The 22888-nt window shown below is 35.2% G+C and overlaps 1 protein-coding gene across 1 annotated transcript in view; it reads left to right on the top strand.

The window, feature by feature from the left end:
* The window catches only part of RYR3 (ryanodine receptor 3), a 182835-nt gene that overhangs the window by 92431 nt on the left and 67516 nt on the right, over positions 1 to 22888 (top strand). The window contains exons 38-53 of the mRNA XM_056492742.1: positions 3189 to 3326; positions 6258 to 6531; positions 8234 to 8348; positions 10094 to 10223; positions 11159 to 11262; positions 12631 to 12766; positions 13662 to 13842; positions 14308 to 14416; positions 15523 to 15643; positions 16255 to 16424; positions 17079 to 17299; positions 17679 to 17769; positions 19165 to 19305; positions 20962 to 21125; positions 22062 to 22140; positions 22729 to 22818. Of these exons, the coding sequence (XP_056348717.1) occupies positions 3189 to 3326; positions 6258 to 6531; positions 8234 to 8348; positions 10094 to 10223; positions 11159 to 11262; positions 12631 to 12766; positions 13662 to 13842; positions 14308 to 14416; positions 15523 to 15643; positions 16255 to 16424; positions 17079 to 17299; positions 17679 to 17769; positions 19165 to 19305; positions 20962 to 21125; positions 22062 to 22140; positions 22729 to 22818 (2264 nt within the window). The remainder of the gene's footprint in view (positions 1 to 3188; positions 3327 to 6257; positions 6532 to 8233; positions 8349 to 10093; positions 10224 to 11158; positions 11263 to 12630; positions 12767 to 13661; positions 13843 to 14307; positions 14417 to 15522; positions 15644 to 16254; positions 16425 to 17078; positions 17300 to 17678; positions 17770 to 19164; positions 19306 to 20961; positions 21126 to 22061; positions 22141 to 22728; positions 22819 to 22888) is intronic.

Raw genomic sequence — 22888 nt, 5'->3', positions numbered from 1 at the left:
TTTTTGATGTCTATTTTTTGTTAGTTTATTGAGTTTATTGAGATCCTAGTCTAATTCAGATAATCATGGAATTATTAACATTTGTAGTCTGAGTCATCTAATTATTACTGTTCATTCCCAGCAATTATGCAGTTAAAAATGAAATAAACATGTTTTTTCCATTGATCTACTTGGTAGATATATTCATAGTTACTCTTCCAGTGTGTTGATTAGTTCTATGGTTATTGGCATCCATCTTGTCCAAAAAGAAGGGGCCAAGGTCATTACAGTGAATTGACAGCATCTCAATCTGCCCCCCAGGAGGAGCATGATATTCCTAATGGTTAGCTCTTTCTTGTCTACCTTTTTGCTTGAGGTCATTATCAAATGTTTACCAATATAGTCTGATAAATCTTTCTATGCTTGTTATCCCTAAAACCAGCTTTACCTGGTTCAGGAATTGTACTGTTTTAATGACCTTTAATTAAGTTTTAATTTTCTGTTTGTAGGCATGGTGCCTCCTAAACCATTCTGTGCTTGTATTGTTAAGGCTTCTGATATTATTTTGCACCGCTATATCTTAGAATCTCCAGCAACCAGCAAGCTGTGATTTCCTGATAAGCCAATTATAATTTTTTAATTACCTCAGCCTTTGTCTCAGCCAAAGATAAATAGGTCTGCTGGTATCCAAGTTGTGCTACATCAATTTACTTCTGAGGGTGTAGTACAAGACAGTTTTAGAAGTCCTTAAAATCAAGGTTTGTGTCTGTAAGGCAGAAATTTAGTTGGCTTAACATTATTTGGTTTTTACAATCCTCAGTTAACTGATATTCATCCTTGCTTCTAAGTGCTTACCAAAAACTGTTTCTTTTTTTCTTGTTCTTCCAAGTATTAAAGTGAATAATTGCTATTCTCCTATTTACTCCTCTTTCTCTCTGGTTTTATTACATCTGTCATAACAAATTATTACAGCCACCTGTTTTTTTCAGTCTCTTAGCCCTTGATCTCACCACTGGTTTCCAAGGGTAATGCCTGTTTGGCAGCACAGAATACTCTAAGACTCCAAGATGGAGCTTATGAAAGACCTACAACTTACTTGGAAATGTCTAAACTCCACAGTCAATTAATTTTAGCTTAAAATATTGTGGCTGGTATGATCATTGAGTTAGTTTAGCTTCTGGTCACTCTGAATATTTCATGAGGTGAAACACTAGTTATTGTATGCATTGAGATTTTTCTTTTTAAGGATGTACTTTTATTATTTGTTTACTACATTATAAACGTGTATTTTCAATGAGAGTTCAAGATAGAGAAAATGTGCCTCATGATTAAAATAGTTTAAAGATCCTCTGGATTCTAAGCAAAACCATATTCTTTACTTTGTACAGATTTATCAGAGGTGGTCGTTGTGGATAAATGCTCCTCATTATCTGTGTCCTGACTTGGTCCTGAAAATCATTCCTAAGTAATCACAGCTGCAGATTAAATGAATAGGAGTACTGCCTGGAATGTTTAATCAGCTTTTTAGTGCTAAGTATACTTTGCCATCTAAGTGGAAAAGTATGTATGCAATCAAGTAATTAAAGGCTTCTTCACTATGAATATAAGCAAATAGTTACTCAGGCAGTCTTAATCCTAGCACGTCCTAACTATGAGTGGTTAATTTTGCTGGCAAAATAATGGTCCTCTATCACATGTCTTATGTGCAATTTATTGGTTCTAAACAAACCAAACAAATTTACAGGATATTTTGTAGCATCTTATCAAACTGTTATCTGGGTTGAAACCATCTGTACTGGTGCACAGACCTCTGCCACTTAAAGGGAGCAATTAGCCTGCAGCAATATGAGATAGCTTCTGAATGGATTGCAGCTACAAGAGGATGCAGAATGAACAATTAATGATATGGAACCGTAAATTAGACCCCATCTGGAGGACTCATGGACCTCATCTACCCCAGTCTTAACTCATGATCCCAGTACATTTATTGTTGTCTGTCCATTTCAGCTTCTGAGGAGCTCCTCTCCCAGTGTCTTTCTCTAGTGTCCAGGGCCTAGGTGTTATTTCAATGCCAGATAGTTTCTTCCTTTGATATCCATGTCTGCTTTCTCTTTCCTTTCTTTACTGATGACATTTCCTGTTCTTACTTTTTTTCAGACTGGCTGTATCCTTTCTTCATAACTTCATTTTGCCAAGCCATTTTCACTTAGCCCATTTCTTAAATTCTGTATTTACTGTCCAATTTAAATTTTGACTTCTTTCATTCCCTCCCAGTGCCTTTGAATTTTATCACTTAGTCATTCCTAGTCATAATTTCCACTCTCCCTTTGTAGCTGCCAGCAGCAAATTTTTCTAACTTGATACCACGTCTGTTTTATTTTCTTTCTTAGTTAATTGTTTAGTACCAGTTTTAGCCACCACAGTTTATTCTTTTCCCCTATGCTTCAGGTTCTAACTCTAGTGTCCTGTCTAAAAAACTTCCTTTTCTTAATCTCTCTTTGACAAGCAAACTGCAAAAGCTTTCATTTCAGCTTGGCACAATTATATCTTATCTGAAGGGAGTCTGCTGAGTTATTCTTTGCTTCTGCACATAACTCATGTTGTCTGATGATCACTATGAGGTGTGAGAGACATTGAATGGTTGTGAAGCAGTGTAGTGGACTGTTTTAGACTACCTGGTAATATGACATCTCATCTCATTGTATACATTTTCATGAAAGGCATGTATTACCCACATAATCTCTGAACATCTGCCTTCTTACAGTTTTAAACTCAGTTAATATATTTGTTTATGGCTGCTAAGTATCTCAGCTGAAAAACTGTACTGTATAGTAAGATACAGCCATACACTTCTTTCTTTAGCCTATATCCTGCAATATGAAACAAAGGATCACACATTTAATCAAATATGACTGTGGGCCATATTTAAGTGCCACAGCAGACTCTTAAAAAAGTGCCACCTCTTTGCTCATAATAGTGAAAGATGAATACTATAAATCTAGATGTAAGAAGTGCATGTACTGAAATGAACATAATTTAAGCGATGCTTTTCGTCTTACATGTTAAAGCTGCTGGCCATAGTACTTCTTCTTTTATCCTGTGAAAAAAATTTGCTAGTTAAAAAAATATTCCTATAGCTATTTTAATAATATTGAGGGAGTTAAACTCCAAAGATTAAGTTTTGTTTCTAACCAGTTTTTTGTGCTAAGGTATTCCACTAGAAGAGGAGGACGAGGAAGAGGAAGATTCCTCCTTGACTGGCAAACTCCGTTCATTAATGTACAAAATCAAAGGTCCACCAAAAGCAGAAAAATTGGAGCCTAAGGAAGAAGAGGAGAAAGCTCCTAGTAAGTTTTCTTTCCATATAAATACTTTCCTGATGCAAGTGGTAAAGTTTTACACAGTCAACAGGAGTGTATTTTCTAATAAAATTTTATGAGAGGCTGAAGAAGGAGACTGACTGTTTAAGTTTCTTCTGCTTCTTAGAACTGTTATTCTGTATACTGAACACCTCAGATGCATTTTTAAAAAAGAGATTAAAAAGAGTGGAAGATTTTGGATCCAGATCATTAACTCTGGGGTTGAAAATTTACATATTCTTTGAAAAGAACTGTGAATGGCTAATTATAGCACAATAATCTAGACTCAAGCATTCTAAACTTGGGAAGATCTAGTTTTTATGGTTTGTTTTTTTTAATGTAAAAATTCTTCTTTAGAGATTATCTCCATTTTCTTCTATTACTGTTTCTTAGGCAAATTTACACACAAATACAGACAAGAACATAAACCCTCCAAAACACTTGTGACTACAAACTTCTTATTCTGAGCAGTATTACTGCACATATCCATTCCATAGCTTCTTCCATAACATGAAAGAGGTGCTCATGGTCTATACAAGTGAGATGGGTTCTGCGTTTGCAATTCCTCAACTATTTGCATAATCTTTTTTGAGCCTCTCTGCAAAATGCACCTGATTCTCACTGCCACTGTGCTCACATGATGCAGGAGAATCCAGCTCAGTGAGGGTGATGTGTGGTGTGAATCTCACAAACTTAGTTTTGCTGTTTTCAGTCCTTAGGAGTGACTAGGGATGGTGAGGAATAAGCAAGGCAAAAAGCCAAATTCCTCTAAGTCTTCCCTTAAGATATATTTTAGCTGAAGTTTCTTATTGCCTTTCTGAATCAAGATTGGGTCTCTAGCTCTAAATTTCTGTAACAACACACAAATACCATGTGCAGGATTCTCCAAGTGACTTGAGTTTGGTCAACCAATGATGGTTACTCCTCTTTTTTTTCCAAATTGCTCTGTTGGTCAATAGGCCCATGTACAGATGTGGAATGGTTAATTTATTTCAGATTCAAAAATCTCATCAAGAGTTGTGTTGAGATTAGATAGCAAAGTTATTTTATAACTCATGACACCTCTTACATGACCTGCTTGCTCAGGAAAGCACCTTAGAATGTTTGTCCTAGCCTGAAAGCATATTTTGGTCTGTTAAGCTCATTACTGCATTGTAAGTACATTAAATATTATTACAATCTGATATGCTGCATGTAACAGGGCTTCATTCTCCAGTGACTCAGTAGCATCTGCTTTCACTTTAATGGTAGCAGGACCTATTCAATATCTGCAAGTATAATTTCTTCTGTAGGTTTCCTGTGGATTCTGTTGTCATGAATCAGGAAGTATTCACTCCTAAAGCCTCAGGACACGTGGTGTTTGGTCCTTGGAACAGAGCAGTTCACTTATTTCATGTAGCAGAGCTTTGGGTTACAAAAAACATAGGTTAGAAAAATGATCTTGCAGTGTCTGTTTTTCTAGAAATTTCAGATTATTTCTTCAGGCCAAGGAGAAGTGATGCATAATACAAATATGTACATGGATTAAAGCATTCAAAACATGATGAAAAATAATATAAATTTATTATATTATATACTTGACTGTAGCTGGAGACTCAGTGGTTTTTAGTCCACATGTGCACTTTACCTTTATGTACCAGGAAATTTGGAATTCAGAGATTAAAGGAAATGGGTGTCAGGGGTACCCCTAATCCCCCTATATGCATGAAGAGGTGTGGTGTGTGCATGATGTGTACCTATTTCCAAGATTAAAATCTCTGGTCTTGAGTGTCTTGGCTTTGGTTATATATACTCAGTGTGTGAATATTCTTAAGAAGGAAGTCTTTACTACAAATAAATCTCCCTTTCCCATAAGCATACATTCATTTCTAATCACAAATGAACTTTTACCCAAGTGAGGAATACCAGCAATTTCAACCTTTTTTTTAAAAACAAGTTAAAACTATGAAAATAAACGCATAGAGGCAATGGATTAGTGTAAATAATGATTATTGGACTTTTGTAACTATCAAGACAAAACTGAGATGAGGCATGACATGCCACTAAGAGTAGTGCTATCTCTGTGAAGTATAGAATTTTTTCACACAGATTGAAAGCCTAATTATTGAACAGAACCTCAGAATCAATGATGGGTTTGCATAAATACAATATTAAGTAAACTAAGAAAGAAGTGTTAGCAAGTGAAAGAATAGTGTAGATACAAACCCCCATGGATCTACACTATCCATAAGTACTTTAGCAATGGAAAGTGGGATGGGGAGCTGTTCTCACCTTTTGGGAAAACTTTGGGAAAACTTTGGGAAAGTCAAGGGGTATGTTTACTACTGGTAATAGAAGAAAGAAACTTGAATTGTTTTAAGAGGTAAGGTGGCTATTCCTGTTCTACTTGATATCATGCATGAACATTTTTTGGAGCAAGGACTGGAACATGCATCTAGTTTTCAGGTAAATTCCCTAAAATTTGGGCTCAGCAAAATTGTTTTTGGCATCACTGAATTTGCAGTGTCTTCAATGCAAGTGCTTCAAGCGATATTTATTCTGTAGTTCCAACAGAGTTTTTAGAAAGTGCATTCCCGAGTGATAGAGACTTGATAGTGAAATAAGGGATAGATTAGAAGTGTAAGTGCAACATTTAATGTAGAAGGATGATTTTCAGAGTCATGGTCAAATTAAAGGTTTTCATTGTCAGCAATGCTGGTATGGACTTGAACCCTAAGTAAATGTTTATTGTTTTCTATCTCTCAAGAACATTACACTTATCTCAAAAGACCTGAAAGTTGCTTTTGCAATTTAAAATTCATTTTGCTTGTGTTTTCTTACAACCTCTTTGTTTTCTACTCTTGCATATTTTACTATAATACATGCTTTTGATATTTTCTGTTGGAAGAGCTGGTAACACTTAATGTATTTTGCTTTTAGCTACACTGAAAGAACTCATATCGCAGACCATGGTGCGCTGGTCCCAGGAAGATCAGATCCAAGATCCCGAGTTAGTTCGGATTATGTACAGCCTCCTTCGTAGGCAGTATGACAGCATTGGTGAGCTCCTGCAAGCCCTGAGGAAAGCTTACACTATTAGTGCTGCCTCTGTGAAGGACACCATCAACCTGCTTGCAGCACTGGGCCAGATTCGCTCACTTCTCAGTGTGAGGATGGGAAAAGAGGAAGAACTGCTAATGATTAATGGATTAGGGTATGGAATTAACAGAATTTTGTTCTTAAGTTGGTGTGAAGCTTTTTGTTATATTGGTAAAACCTATAATTTTTGTTCCTAAATGAAAACTAAGGATGTACTGAAGTGTAAATATGTACCAGAGATTTATATTTTCACTCATATTTCCAAGGTCACCCAACCAATCTCTCTGACAGTTTCAAAAGGGTCAAAGTTTCTGTGAACTAAGGTATTATCTAAAGAAAATTGACTCCTTTTGCTACAGTTAGGCTTGATTCTTAAATCCTAATCAAAGTAGATGTTTTAGCTGCTCTGGAGAAAAAGATCATTAAAATTTTTGCTGGTTGTCTATCTATACTGCATTTTTCCCAAACTTAAAGCTCATTTTATATTTCGTGTATGAGTGAATAAACTTGATGGTGTCTTTTCCATAGGAAACTCAGAAGAAATTTCCTTTATATAGCACCAGATGATGTGAAAATATTTTCTGCATCTTTGCTATAAATTACCTCTGTTGAGCAATGGTATTATATTGCATTCCTGCATGTTTGTTATTCCTCCTGTGTGCCTAAAGGTTGGTTGGACCATTAAATGTTGGAAGAAAAAAAAAAAAAAACAAAACACAGGAAGTAAATTACTTTAATTAAAATGGTGCATTTAGAAAGAGAGAAAATCATAGCATTTTTACCTGAGAACTCTATTTATTTTTCTTCCTTCAGGAATATTTAAAAAAATTCTCTGCTTTACAACAATTGTAAGAAAGTTGCATTATTCTTACTATTTCAATTTATATTTTATATTGTTTTTGTAAAAATTGCAGAGACTAATCTCTTCATTTGAATCAATCAAGTCATGGCAATGACTCATTAGGGGCTGTGCAACAGCATTACTCAATTTGTCCTCGATGCCGAGTTCATAAATTTCCTGAGAATTATATGAGGGATAAAGGATAAATTTTGCATAAACATGGTATGAATTCAAACACCTTCCAAGAGATGCTCTATTGAGACACATCCCTTCTCAGTTTTCTGTATTACTTTAAAGCAGGCATGACACGTTTTATGCACCACGAGTTTTTAATGGGTTATCCTAAAATTTCAGAAATCCCTGTATTCTATTGAAATCTAGTCCCTAGATTATTTTGAAACACATAAGTTATCTTCTGGAATATGAAACCATTACAGCAGATTCTAGAAAATGTTGAGAGAATGGTGGGCAGAGTGAAAAAGTTAAAATAGTCCTTCATAATGCATAATGAAATTAAATACATGCAACAGATGACCTTAAATATTAAGTCTTTAATTTGTGAACGAAGGAAATTAATTAAGAGGTTTCTGCAGAAATATGATTGATTAGATTTCATTTTCTTGATCTCTATTCCCAATTTAGAACTTAACAAAACATATTCTTTTCCACTTAGATCATCAGAGGGTTTTTTTTTAATTTAAACAGAACAGATGGTAGGAGCAATTTAGAGATGAAGAATTACATCTCAAAATAATTTGGAGGTTAATATTCTCATTATGAAGAATCTATGAGAATTAGAGAAATGACAGCATATTGAAATGTGAAACATTTTGTTCTCAGGTGTTTTTGTATTATGCTGAATTCTAAGAAATTAAAATTATGTTATTACAATGAGTGCATACTTCTGAAATTTTAATGCATTAACTTAAATTAATTTGGGTTTCTGAAAAACAAATTTTCTTTTCTTCCATTTTAGGGATATAATGAACAACAAGGTATTTTATCAGCATCCTAACTTAATGAGAGTCTTAGGCATGCATGAGACTGTTATGGATGTGATGGTCAATGTGCTTGGAGGAGATAAATCTCAGGTAATTTCACCACAATTTGTTATGTGCTTTGCATTTTGAACCTCCCCAAAAATACATTAGGATGTTCAAGAAGTGAACAAAAATATATCCCATGTAAGCTAGATGTTGCTTGTCCAAATAAAACTATCCATTAATGAAAATAGTATAATCTTTTTTATTTTACTAAAGAGAGAAGCCCAGTAGCCTAGGCTTGATTTTTAAAACCTGAGATGTTATGGGTGTTTCATTTTTCTTTGAGTGGGATTTTAAAATGTTTTGTTCTTAAATTAAATATATACTTTCACTGAATTTATTGGAGGTGTAGCTCTGGTAGGAAAATGTACCTCTTCATCTTAAATGAAGTGGTACTACCAATAAATTATAATAAGAGACTAAACCCAGTTTAAATGTTAATGCTCAAATTCATGTACTTGAATTGATAAAAATTTTCTTGCAGTGTTGTGTTCTCCCTTTTCTCTGTGTATATATACATGAATATATATACATGTATTTTAACAGCAAAGTGGCATAAATTTTGAGAAGCCTAGCAAAATTTTCACTCCTGAAGAAAGTGAGAAGTGAAGCACACATATTTTCTTTCTCCTCTTTGCTCATGCCTGATCTTTTTGGTCCTGTTGCCTCCACCCCAAGAGGAGGGATCTCCTCTGATCCTAGCATTCCTTATCTAATATCTTTTTGCCTGGTCACTCATTTTTCTTATGTATTTGGAACAATTCTCAGCCCAATATTCTACCTTTTGCTTATCTTTCCCCTGACTTTCAATTTTTCAGAACTTAATTGTATTCTATGTGCAGCTCCACCACTCTTCCTTTGTCTCTTTGGTCATATTGCTCATATAATTCTCTTAAATGCATATACATTGAATCTGCCTATAACATTGCAGTTTTACAAAGTATTCACATATCAGTTTTAGTATTTCTGTTGAATTTCAAGGCAAGAAACAATTAATTTTAAAATTATTATTACTTTGCTAATTTATAGATATTATAATACTCTGGTTTTACTACAACTTGTACATAGAGCCAAAAGTGATTTTAAAAAACCTGAAACCCAAAACAATGGCAACCCCCAATGTCTTCTCATTTTCTTAAAAACATTTTCCTAGAATATCTTAATAACACAGGTCTACACAAATGCTTTACCATGATATCCTTCAAAGGAAATGCAGACTTATAAAACTGCATAGTAACCTGGTGTTGTGCCATTAAATGTGCTTGGCCACCCAAAATAACTTATTTTGTGTTTCTTTCTTTATGAATTGCATGTAGCCAGTAGGTATCTCATGAACATTTCTACAATGTTCTACAACGAGCACTGTTGTAGCTTCAAGAGATGGAATGAGCAGTCTGTGAAATGTAGTCTGTGGTTTAGGGATTGGGCATTTTTCTAGGTTGTGGCAGCAGATTGTTTAAGCTAGATCTCCGGCTTCTTGGAATAAATGGTTGATCATGAGGGTGTATAAGACATGTATTGTCTCTGAAGGAATGGTGGGAAGGTAATAACTTGTCAGTTCAACTGATATGTCACCTGTAGTTCTCTGAAAAATGATTTTTCAGGACTTTAATGGCCTAATGAATGTGAAATTTAAAAGGAAATGTGGGTCCTTTCTTAAGTTAGAACCAAAGCAACTGTCAGTTACTTATCACCTTGGTAACTTCACTGTACTTTCCTTGTTAGGAGTGAAGAACTGGAACAGATTGGTAATTAACATATTTCACTGCTTTGTCAACTTTCCTCTTCAGCAGATCGCTTTTCCTAAGATGGTGGCAAGCTGCTGTCGGTTCCTGTGCTACTTCTGCCGCATTAGTCGTCAGAACCAAAAGGCCATGTTTGAGCATCTCAGCTACTTACTGGAAAACAGCAGTGTTGGACTGGGTATGCCATGTAGCTGCAACACCTGAAAGCAACAGCAGGAGCTGCTGTGATATCACAAGAGTGGTGTCTAAATTGTATAGCTGAAACATGCATAAACCACCTTGTGGTTTCATCCTTTAATTTTTTTTTTTTTTCTTTTGTTTCATGCTTATCTGTGAATTGTATCAGAAATAGAATAGTCTGAATCTGTGTTTTAAAACACCTTGAAAAATGAGTGTTAAACATATGGTTTGATATTTTTCCATTCAAAATAGTTGTGGTTTGAAATCTAAGATTAAATTGACTCCTTATGGTGCTTGCCAGTTTCATCTGCTTTAATTTTCCTTGTCTCTACAGTTTAGGCTACTGAAGTAAATTTTGTATTTTTCTTTTGAACATCGAATGTATGTTTTTTAATGGATATGAACTCGATTTTGTAACATAAGGAAAATTTTATTGGCTAGATAGGTGGCTAGATAGCATTTGTTTTTACACTGATTTAGCTGGTCGTGCTTGCATTTGGCCATAATAACACAGAAAACTGAAAAAAATTAAAGAAAACAGGTAATTGAAGCTTGAAATATCTCTTTTTGCTAAAAAGAGGCATGTTTCAAAATCATGAGTTGATAAGATATTGCAGAATCACGTAGTTAACATGTTGGTCTCCTAAGGAAATAGTATTCCTCTGATTTGCTATAGTGTTAATACTGATTTTTTTCATTTGTATTTAAAACCACTGGGTTGAGTTTGCTTAGAGATATGGATGTGAAGTCAGAAAAAAAAAATCAGCATTTTCACTTTTTACAAAACAATTCACTGTGTTCTTGGATGAAGAACTGCCCTAAAATGTACTCTGAATGTATTTATGTTGTAGATTCCAGCGCGATTGCTGACCTCTGCTGCATGACTGGGATTACTGCAACCTCCCTTTAATTAAATATTAACTTTTTCTGCAGCATTTCCTTCAATGAGGGGTTCGACACCACTCGATGTGGCAGCAGCCTCTGTAATGGACAACAACGAGCTTGCACTCGCATTGGAGGAGCCAGATCTTGATAAGGTGGCCACTCTGACCTATTTACCCGTTTATTAAATGGTGTACTTGTGCTAAAAGGGTTTAAAAGGGCAAGTTTGGTCATACTAGTTTTTGAATATATTGTCCTCAGAAATATCCACTCTAGTACGTGTTGTTTCAAGGTAAGGTTGACTGAACAGTATTTTCTCTGATTTTGCTTTATTTATTTCTATCTTCTGCATCCTTTCACTATTTTTGTCAGGGAGAAAGGATGACAAGAAAAAACACATGAAACAGGAATATCAAGTATTGTCTGGGGAGGAAAAAAAGAGAATTAAAAGGAGAAAGTTAAAAAAAGGACACAGGTCTTTAGGTTTAAATCATAGAGATTTGTGGGGATGGAGGTTAGAGTTATGAGAATTAAAGGGCAGCAGTTTCAAGACGAAAGGTGAAACAGGATTTTAGGGCTAGGGTCAATGGGAATCCAGATTCAAGTCATTGACAATGGTTAGGAATAAGGAAGAATGTGAGAAGAGGCAGGATGAGCTGGAAAATGTGGTAAAATGTAAAAAATTACATGAAAGTTATTTGTATATCACAGGAGGAAAACAGGTTTAGAGATGAAAACACATAGAAGAGGAGGAGGAAAGCAGGTAAAGGAAGTTAGATGTGCTAGCAGAGCATTGGGATACAGAAAACAGAAAGCAGGTTTAATATAAATGGAGAGAATAGTTAAACACCTAAATGATAGCTTAGCACAGGGAACATCTGTGTGCAGTATGAGAGGATCCTGTGGTGACAGGGGAACTCGTGGGACTGTTTGTGATCTGTATATGGTGTGGGAGAGGAAAAGTTGTGAAATTGAAATAAATGGGCATATTACAGCCATAGCTAGGGGAAGACAGACAAGAATATGAATGGGAAGGGTGTGAGACAGCACATCAATGTACTTACCAGGCATGTTGAGAATTAGCAATTCTCTATTACTTGTAAAATTGCAGAGTGCACTCTGTCCTGTCATTAATAAAAATTTGAATGGAATTTATATCAATCCTTGGGATACAACACTAGTGACTGGAACACTACCAGTGACTGTCATATTTTCTTGGAAATTACTCTAGAGGAAGTCACTTAAACTAGATTTCACTAGTGACCATTTTTCTCATTTACTGATTGCTTACCTTGAAATACTTGGCACTTTGCTTACTGAAATACTTGGCACTGTACAAATCCTGCATGTTCAAACAGTAACAGGTACCAGCTGTAACATAAGCAGTATTTTATGCTGAAAAGATTAGGCTGTATGTGCCTCAGTACTGGGTTTCTCAAATTCATTAGTCATTTTAGCTGTAAGAATCATAATGTATTGGCTGCAATGTATTACCTGTGGTGAGAATAACTTCTGTGTTGCAGGTTGTTACCTACCTGGCAGGTTGTGGCCTGCAGAGTTGTCCAGTATTGCTGGCAAAAGGATATCCAGACATTGGATGGAACCCAATAGAGGGTGAACGTTACCTGTCATTCTTACGATTTGCAGTTTTTGCTAACAGTAAGTCTAATTTCTTGGCATCCAAATTCCAGCAAAAAGGTTTCCTTTACATTCATTTCTTAACCATAAAAATACATTAAATCTGAAGAGAGGTTAATGCATACTCTTCTCATTACAAAAACAAGACTATTGGTGTATGCTTATAATTGTAATTTTTTCCCTCTGAATCTTCATAGTTGGTTGTATTTTTTCCTTATATTTTTTTTTTTACAAATCACATAATTGAGTAGATTAACCTGTAGCCATGGTAGCAAATAATGTTAGGAATTCCTTGGCACAGGAAGACCAGGAGTGGGGGTTACATCAACATATTCCTGCCACTCCTCTGGGAGAGGAGTCTTTCCTGTGCTCTAGCATGTGGTCCCTCTCACGGGAGACTGTCCTCCACAACCTGCTCCAATGTGAGTCCATCCCACGGGCAAAAATTCTCCACAAACTGCTGCAATTTGGGGCACTTTTCCATGGAGTGCAGTCCTTCCAGGACGGGCTGTGTTTCCCACCAGTCCAACCAGGAAACCTGCTCCAGTGTGGGCTCCACTCTCCACATGTCTGCAGGTGACTGTGCCAGGAGCCTGCTCCAGCACAGGCCTCCCACAGGTTCAATCACAGGCATCCCCTCCTGCAGTGCATCCTCCATGATCTGCAGGTGGATTCTGCTGCACCATGAACCTCCATGGGCTGCAGGTGGATCTCTGCATCCCTGTGCATCTCCCTGGGCTGCAGGGACACAGCTGCCTCTCCCTGGGCTGCACCACGGGATGCAGAGGAATCTCAGCTCTGGTGCCTTAGGATGATGACTTGTTTTATATTTTGGAACAATTAGGAAGAAATGAAGCTTTCTTCTGACTTTAGAATACCTTTCAGGAGAAAATGTATAGTGCTTTTTGGTCCTCAGGTGAAAGTGTTGAGGAGAATGCAAGTGTTGTTGTCAAGCTCCTTATTCGACGGCCAGAGTGCTTCGGGCCAGACCTCAGGGGAGAAGGAGGAAATGGTTTGCTGGCTGCTATGCAGGAAGCTATCAGGATCTCAGAGAATCCTAGTCGTGACCTTCCTTCCCAGGCTTATAAAAGAGAAGGGTAAGTAAATGTCAATGCTTGTTTGGCAAATGAGGATTTAATAGCTGGTTCAATCAGGCTTGCAATGTGTGGATAATAGACCCTGTTGTGTAAGGCATTATACAAACAGAGAGAATTAGAGATTCACATCCACAAGCAGTTGTCATATGGTATTCATAAAGCCTTAGCTAGATAAAAGTGGAATAGGAGTAACAGAGAGAAAAAGCCTGAAGGGCAAAGCAAATGAGGAGACTGCTGTGGTATGAAGCTAAAGTTAAGGTAAAGTAAAAGACGAAGGTAGAAGGCTCATGTGAAGTCTGCTATTGCAGTTAGCCTGCATGCTTACCCTGGGGACAAAAACCCTTTAGCCTGGAGCCAAAGGGATGAGTATGTCTGGTGAATAGTCTCTGGATCATGTCTTTAGCTCCAGAGAAGAGCTATAAAACAGATTAGCAAAAATGCTCACTGTTATTTTTAACTTTTCAGGGATGAGGAGGAGGAGGAGGAAGAGGAGACTGTGCACATGGGAAATGCAATCATGTCCTTTTACTCAGCTCTCATAGATTTACTTGGACGCTGTGCACCAGAAATGCATGTGAGTTCATTTTACCACTTGCTCAGAAACTGTAGATTTGTAAACATAACTAAAACCTTTAAACCTTTCTCTGTTCAAAGCCTTCTTCCCTTCAGAGAGCAGACTTTATGGCTTCTTGATGTATCTAAATAGATGTATTCCCTGCAAGCTGTTTACAAAGAACCATGGTCTTTTGATTCCCTTATGCTTTTTTATTTATCTTAAATTTTGATAATTTTTACATGATTATGGAATCAAAGCAAATATGAACTAGTAAAAAGCCATAAAAATAATTTCTATAAGAATGTGATAGAGGACTGCTTTTTGTGTGCATTGATGAAACCTGGTGCCCACACTATACGAATATGGAAAAATATGTAAAATAACTGTTTCAACTGTAACAGTCATGTGCAAGACTTGGTTTTAATTAGAGTGACTGTTGCTTGTTGGTGCTTAAAATTCTTAAGTAGCTTAAAATCCTCTATTTACCTCAATACAATAAGAGTAAGAAGTTTGGCTTGCAGCCTCCCTATTTACTCTTACAAAAACTATTAAGTTTATTACCTATTTGTAGCTCTCTATTGCCAGACACAGTAGTTTCATGTTGAAAATTACTGCTAGAGATTTTCAGACACAGGTTATGAATGTCTGATTTCTGCTCACAGTTGAAAGGAATTGCTCACCTCATTGCTGTAAATGCCTTTTGAAGATTTCACAGCATAGAAATAATAGAAAAATGCATAGACACATCAAACAGGTCTGAATCCACTTGTAGTGTAAAAAAAAAGCAAGCTTGAGACTTGTCACCATGGATTCTTTAGGTGACATGGACATTTCATAAGTTTTAGTTTCATCACCACATCTGGTTGGTTTGGGAATCTTATCAATGTGAAGTTTTTTGCATTATTGGGAATTTATAATATTGTGAAATCATTGATATAAAAATAAAAACAGATATATAAGTAGGAACAGCTGAATTTGGCAACTTAATTCATTCTTGGATAAATTGAATTTCTGTGCATTTTCTTCCAGTGCTTGAAAAAAATCATATTAATAGAAATGTTTTGAGGAAAATTTTCTTACATCCCTCAATACTAAATTTCCTAATTGATAAATTTTTCTGACAGCTTATTCAAAGTGGAAAAGGGGAAGCTATTCGAATCAGGTCAATTCTTCGGTCCCTAGTGCCAACTGAAGATTTGGTGGGGATTATAAGTATACCACTAAAGCTGTCCACAGTTAACAAAGGTAACTTGAATACTTTCTTTAGACCATTTATCTTTTATGAAAGTCTTTTGCCACATTAGCCTTCAGATGAAAAATAGAGCAGTTTTGTTAGAGTTGAATGTAAGCAGAGAACTGTTCTTCAAATTTTAATTAGATCTGCATCAATTAGAGCTGCTCCAGTGGCACAGATATTTGCTCCTGTAGAGCAGAGAATGTAAGAACATAAGAATTATTTTCTTAATTACTTTCTTAAAGGATCACACCACTTAGCCACTACTTTGTCTCCAGCAGTGGCTCTAGAGATGCTACCTCTTTAGGTAAAATATTTAAGCATAGGCTCAATCCCTTTCTATTTCCACATTATCCAGTCAATTGTAGGATATTTTACCATTCATTTCTAAGCTTTCATTTAAGAGTGAAAGATAATTAAATTGCAAAATAATTTTTTTAAATAATAAAAGCTTATTATTCTAAATGATTCGTTTCCAACATAGAACAAAACTGAACAAGAAGGTCATATTCTTTGAGTATTTGATTTTACGCATTAAATGTAATTATAGTGTCTTTCATTGCCTTGGTATTTCTTGTTTTATGTTATCTACTATTAAAAATTGCATTGTGTATTTGTGTAGATGGCACAGTAAATGAGCCAGACATGTCTGCCAGTTTCTGTCCTGATCACAAAGCACCCATGGTACTCTTCTTGGACCGTGTCTATGGTATTAAGGACCAAAGTTTCCTCCTTCACCTACTGGAAGTTGGATTTTTACCAGATTTAAGAGCTTCTGCCTCATTGGATACAGTATGTATTTCACTATTTAGTTTAGGTGCAGTGGCTGGATATAGTGGCTCTGTAAGTGTAAAAGGCTGGAATTTCAAGTCAAAACAGCTTTTAAGAAAAGATATTATAGGCTCACTATTAAAAAACCCCAATAGTAATTCACTTACTATTAATTTAGAGTGCATAAGTCTGATTTAAGCATTCAGTAGCACTGTATGAATTATAAAAGTAGTTTAAAATCTTTTAATACTGGCTGTGCAGTAATACAATAAGTACATTGAGTATACTACAATAGGCCTAATGATTGCTTTTATTTCATGTTTGTTTCTGATAATTACACTGAAAACCCACGTGCCTGAAGAAATTGAGATGACGAGTGTTATTTAATGCTTAGTGGTGTTTTCTCACCTGTTTCAAGTTAGAAGCTACATATTCATTTTTGTTGCTATAGGTTCAGAATGCAGGGGTGCAAGAGACAGGACATAAATGGATGGATTGGATTTTCTCCAGCTGAAAAAGAAATGGCTTTAGTGCTCATGTATATACTGAGAATATTTTGTTAGCACCCAGCCACTTAGGAGGCATAAGGACTATTGCTTTATTATGTTTTATAGCCTTCATATTTAGTGACCTTTATCCAGTGTGATACTAACAATCATTTACTACTTCATACAGGTTTCTCTAAGTACCACAGAGGCAGCTCTCGCACTAAATAGATATATTTGCTCAGCTGTGTTTCCATTACTCAAAAGATGTGCTCCCCTCTTTTCTGGAACAGAGCATCATGCCTCTCTGGTTGACTCCACACTTCACACAATGTATAGGTTATCCAAGGGACGCTCCCTCACAAAAGCTCAAAGAGATGCTATTGAGGAATGCCTGCTTGCTATCTGCCAGTACGTATGATACCCATGAACAAACTGATTTCTTTTGTGCAGGACAGGTGTTTTAACAACTTTCATTGCCTGTAGTGTAGGCCTAAAACTATTTTATCCTTGCATGAAATGTATGACCAGTATTATGTCAGGAACTGAAATGCAGATTTGTCTGTTCACTTAAGAGGGTTCAGAAGCAGCACAATGTTCTATAGAAGTTCTAACGTGCTATATCCCTCTATAGGTAGACATTCAGGTTCCTTAATAACCTAGCATTATTTATTAAAAATACTTTTAAGGAGCTTGTTGTCTCCCAATATGTAAATTGATTTCAATTTTTATTTCATTTACACTGAACTGCATGAATTTTGCTAATAACATCTATTTTTTAAAATTACAGCCATTTGCGTCCCTCTATGCTACAGCAGCTGTTGAGAAGGCTGGTTTTTGATGTGCCCCTGCTCAATGAATACTGTAAAATGCCTCTCAAGGTAAATATTTTCTGCACATGCATACAGCATAAAACTTCAAAATAAACTTCAAAATAACCTGTTGTTTTTTAAAAAAAAAAAAGAATAGGAAGGATAAAGCAACGTAAAATTACTTCTGAATTGAAAATTATGTTATTGCTTTGTAGTCTTTTAAATTAAATGTAATGTTTGCAAAAGTTTTGAAATCATGCCTAATGCAAACAGTAAGGTGATTATGATATCTTTTATAGTGAACTGTTGACTTTCCCATTGCTTTAGCAAAAGAGAATTTGAATGTATCAATTTAAATGTCAGTGTTATCTTGAGATTTGTTCTTCTGCTCTCTGAACTATAATAACTCTTGGTGGGATGCATAGTCTAGGAATGGATTTTGAGTGAAACATCAGAGACTGGATGAAGAGAAGAAAATTCACCTTCTATTTTTGAATAATCTGTAACTGAAGTTTTATCTATCCTTTTGTTCTGTAAAAACAGAATTGCAATTATTAGATGATAAATACATCTTATTTAGAACTATTACGTCAGGTTTGTTTCACTTTTTTGTTGGGATAAAACAGCCTGATCTTAGTTCTGTGTCTTTTTGTGAAAGAACTGAAATTTTATCTTATTTTAATGCAGAGCTGGCATATTCACAAACATTCTCTGGAACATCATTAATTTTTGACTAAAAGTGTGGGGTAGAGGGAGTGTTTGATCTGGTTTTTAATTATTGTTTTCCCTTTCTGCACAGAATTGCAGTAAAAACTGAAATGTCAAGGTTCTAGTCTGATACTAAAAGAATTTTTTTTTAATTTCCATGGGATAGGAATTTTTAGTTCTACAGAAGAAACTGGTAGAAATTTGAAATTATGTTGAAAGTGCAACAATAATCATATGTACTAGCTCTTTAACTGTACAGATGTATGATAGTTCTTTCTGTCAATTTTTCCAGAACTGAGCAGCCAGTGCCAGGAGGGTGTACTGCAGGTGTCTTTTGCAGTATTTTGAATAACACTAAAGCCATCAACTACAAATGACAGGAGTTAAATGCATTTGAATTTGTAAAACTTTTCATCAGAATCTATCATATTCTGCCTTATACCCATTTCATTGTCTCTATTTTTATCCTGTGAGCCAGTCTGTACTCAAATGGTGACAATTTTGAAATTTTTCTACACTCTGCAATCATTGAGAATCCACAGCAGGAGCTGGAGATAATACAGGCTTTATACTTTAACAATATGAGCTCTACTGCTCTTCCAAAAAGAAAAGGAAGAAAAAAGACTATTATTCTGAGCCATTGGAAATGAAGAGACAGACACAAACAGTACTACTCCTGTAACTGTTCAACACAACAAGTTCTTATTTTGTTAAATAGGAATGTTTCATATGCATTTTTGTTTCTCGAAAATCTAGCTTCTGACAAATCACTATGAGCAGTGCTGGAAATATTACTGTCTGCCTTCAGGAATGGGAAGCTATGGAATTGCAGCAGAAGAAGAATTGCATTTAACTGAAAAGCTTTTCTGGGGAATATTTGATTCCTTGTCTCATAAGGTAATGGCTGCAATTCACATTACATTATGGGGTTGATATAAAAGCATTACAGTGATAATTTGCTGTGCCAAGATCAGAAAGTTCTTATTTTAACAGTTGTTTCAGCTAATATGGGAGATACAGCAATGAATGCTTTTAATGGAGTGGAAAATTGAATTCTGAATCTTGAAAGATTCACTCCAAGCTGACGAAATGTCAAATCTTTGCTTGATATACTCGTAGGCTTTACACTACTAATGAGATGTGTGTGTGTGTATATACATATATAAACATATATCTGCATGTATATGTATATATATATATAAGTATACACACACATAATGTTTAGTTTTCACTGCACTAACATGTCAGTGCTGTCTGCTCTCCTATCTTGACTCTGCTAAACATTTTAAATTACTTTTTGCTAACATAAAAATTAATTTTAAGAAATATATGTATGTGCTTATCAAATTGTTGGTATGTGCAGAATAAATTTACATTGTCTGCCTTCATATATATAGTTGTATTTCTTTAGTTTTCCAGCTATTGCCCACCTGGAATATGTATATTATGCAATATTATGAAATAAGTACTTTTCCATTTTTCTGTTACAAAGTGTGATATTGGGACTTTTTAACTTAGTTTTTCTCTCAGTAAGAAAAAGTTGCATTTGAGATATGAGAAATATCTTACTGAGTCAACATTTTTTGTACTTCCTTGGGATCAAAATTTAGCCCAATCAAAAATCAGTTTTTGCTTTAGGAAAATAAAAATCATATTCATTGTGTCTCACTGAATTTATGTTCTCTTTCTAAGCAACAGATTTAGATGATTGCTCCTCTAGGCATTCTGATTTATAATATGGAAATAAAAATGGTCTCTGCATTATTCTGAAATGGATTTTTAAGCTTCATTTTTATCTGATTTTACTGCCCACAAGTGTGAAGAATGTCAGGAGTGCCTGATGCAATCAAATGTTTCCAATTAGTGCATCTTAGATTTTAACAGATAAATTAACATGATATGTTTCTGCCAGTACTGGTGGCTCTAAAACAACATTTTTGTTTTTCTGTAAATGGCTCTTAACCCAGTGAAAGAAGAGTTGTGTAAATCTGATCTGCTGACCTACAGTATTCTCCACCACTTTTTTTTTGTTCTAAAATATTTATAGGTTTGATGTTATTAAAAATAATGAAATTACTTTGCTACAATAAATCACAATTTCCTTTAATGGGCATATTTTAAAATTAAATAGTACAGAGTGAAAGGAAGGAAAAATGACAATAGCTTCTGCTAATTCTGCAACAATTAGTAATTTTAGAACTAAGGCATTGTTTTACAGATGATCATGCTCTGTAACTGGCAAACAAGGCTTGATCCTCCCTAAACAAGCCTTCGTGGCCCAAAGAAAGCTGGAGTTGAACTCCCATTGATATACATACACAGTGTCAGCACACTCTTATGTCAATTTGAGTAGTCTTTAAAATATACCTTGTTGATATAATGGAAAATAGATGTCATGCAACAATAATTTTGCTCTGTGTTTGAATTTTAGATGTGAATAACTGTTTGTTTGCATCTTCTAATGTTTGTACACGGCTATGGCTGCTTGGTTTTCACTAACATTCTGCATGTTTTTCTATTGGATTTTCCAACCAGTTCCTATCTCTCCTGCAGAAGTATGACCCAGAGCTCTTTCGAATGGCTTTGCCTTGTCTAAGTGCTATAGCTGGTGCCTTACCCCCTGATTATTTAGATACACGAATCATGTCAACTTTGGAAAAGCAGACTTCAGTCGATCCAGAAGGAAATTTTGATCCCAAACCTGTCAGCACATCAAAGTGAGTCATGTAAATCATAGTGGTTTCCTTCCTTTAAATATTTTTGTACTATTCCTAATTGACATTTTTTTATCTTCTGTAGGGAGAGTTGGCTGGTGACTGGCATGTTAGTGGTATTAGGACTTTCAGAAGCAGTACAGGGATTTTTGCTCCCTTCTGCCAAATACTTCACAGCAATATGTCCTGTTTACCAGACATAAAACATATTCTTCTCAGCCCTGAACAGATGTTAAATATTTCCATCTTATGTCTGCAGAGAAAATAGTAAATTCTATATTTATTAAGTACACTATTGCCAAATAGTTCAAATGTTTGGATCTAATAAATTAGAAACCATCATTTTGGATGTGCTTATGACAAGATCACAAAAATTTGGTGATTCAATTGGTGTGTAGCCCAATTTTTATTAAAACTTCACTTAATTTTGAGAATTGAGCTGTAGAAGCATGATATGCCAAAATAAGCAGACCATGTATGATGATTAAATAGAGATTTGACCTTCCTAGTAATCTTGTGCTTTTAAAATATAGACTTTATACTGAAGAAGTGAGGATTGCTAGCTCAATCTTGCTATTATAGTCTTATCCTTCCATCATTATGCATTGTGAAACTTCCATGTTAATATTATTTTGCATTAAGAATTAGCAACAAAATTACTTGTAGATTATGGTGAAGCAGGTTTTTGTTCCTTTGTGATTTCAGTTGCTAAAAAGTGGAAGAGTTTTGTACTTCAATGTTCTCTGTAAATGCCATTATGGCTATGGCACTTTTTTTTTGTGGCATTTCTTTTAAAGAATAGGCAATTGCTGTGCCAAATGGCATGCCTGCATTTGGAGGGGAAGCATTTTGATTAGTGCTATATTATGCTGACATTGTTTTCATAAGTCAGACTGTGGTGACTTATGATTGAATGACCATAGCCCTCTGTGCTTGCAGCCTTGTCCTTCCTGAGAAGTTGGAGTATATTGTAAGCAAGTATGCTGAACACTCCCATGATAAATGGGCCTTTGAAAAGGTAGGAGTTATTTCAAGACTGGCAACTCTCCAGGACTAGTAAATAATTCCTATGGTGAATATCAAAATTGAAACTGGACAGTTTAATTGATAGCCCATGTTCATATATAGATGTCCACATTTTTTTTTTGGGACATGTGGAATAAAACTCATTGCTTAAGAAAATGCATTGCATATCTTTGCTTTTTCAAATAATTTTTTGGGAGAGACTTGAGGTGACTGAAAAAGAGGAGTTTAGTTTGGGTTGGGAAGGTTGTTAGTTTGGGGTTTTGGTGGATTTTATTGTTTTTTGATTTTTGTTGGTTTTTTTTGTTTTGTTTTGTTTTGTTTTGTTTTGTTTTTTTTTTTTTTGTTTGTTTGTTTGTTTTGTTGTTTTTTTTTTTTTTTTTTGTTGGTTTGTTTTTGTTTGGTTTTTTTAACTCTTTAAGTAAGAATATATAGCGTTTTTGGGCATCACTTTGCCTGGTAGCTCTTGGAGTGGGTTAGCAATTTGATGTAATAAAGGAAACTGGCTAATTTGCTCTCACTCATCAATGTTATTCTCATCTTATTTCAGTGAGGTTTCTGGTTGGTTTTTTTTCTTTTTCAGACTAATAGTGGATGGAAATATGGTGTTTCACTGGATGAAAATATGAAAACTCACCCATTAATAAGGCCTTTCAAAACTTTAGCTGAAAAGGTAATAGAGGAAATTTCAGCTGCATCAATATGAAGTAGATTGATTTGTGTGCTTTTAAAAATCCATTTCA

This window comes from Oenanthe melanoleuca, chromosome 5 (genome assembly GCF_029582105.1).
Source record: "Oenanthe melanoleuca isolate GR-GAL-2019-014 chromosome 5, OMel1.0, whole genome shotgun sequence".
In the NCBI taxonomy this organism is placed as follows: domain Eukaryota; kingdom Metazoa; phylum Chordata; class Aves; order Passeriformes; family Muscicapidae; genus Oenanthe; species Oenanthe melanoleuca.
The sequence above is the reverse complement of the archived record's forward strand: the minus strand, read 5'-3'. Positions and strand labels throughout refer to the sequence as shown.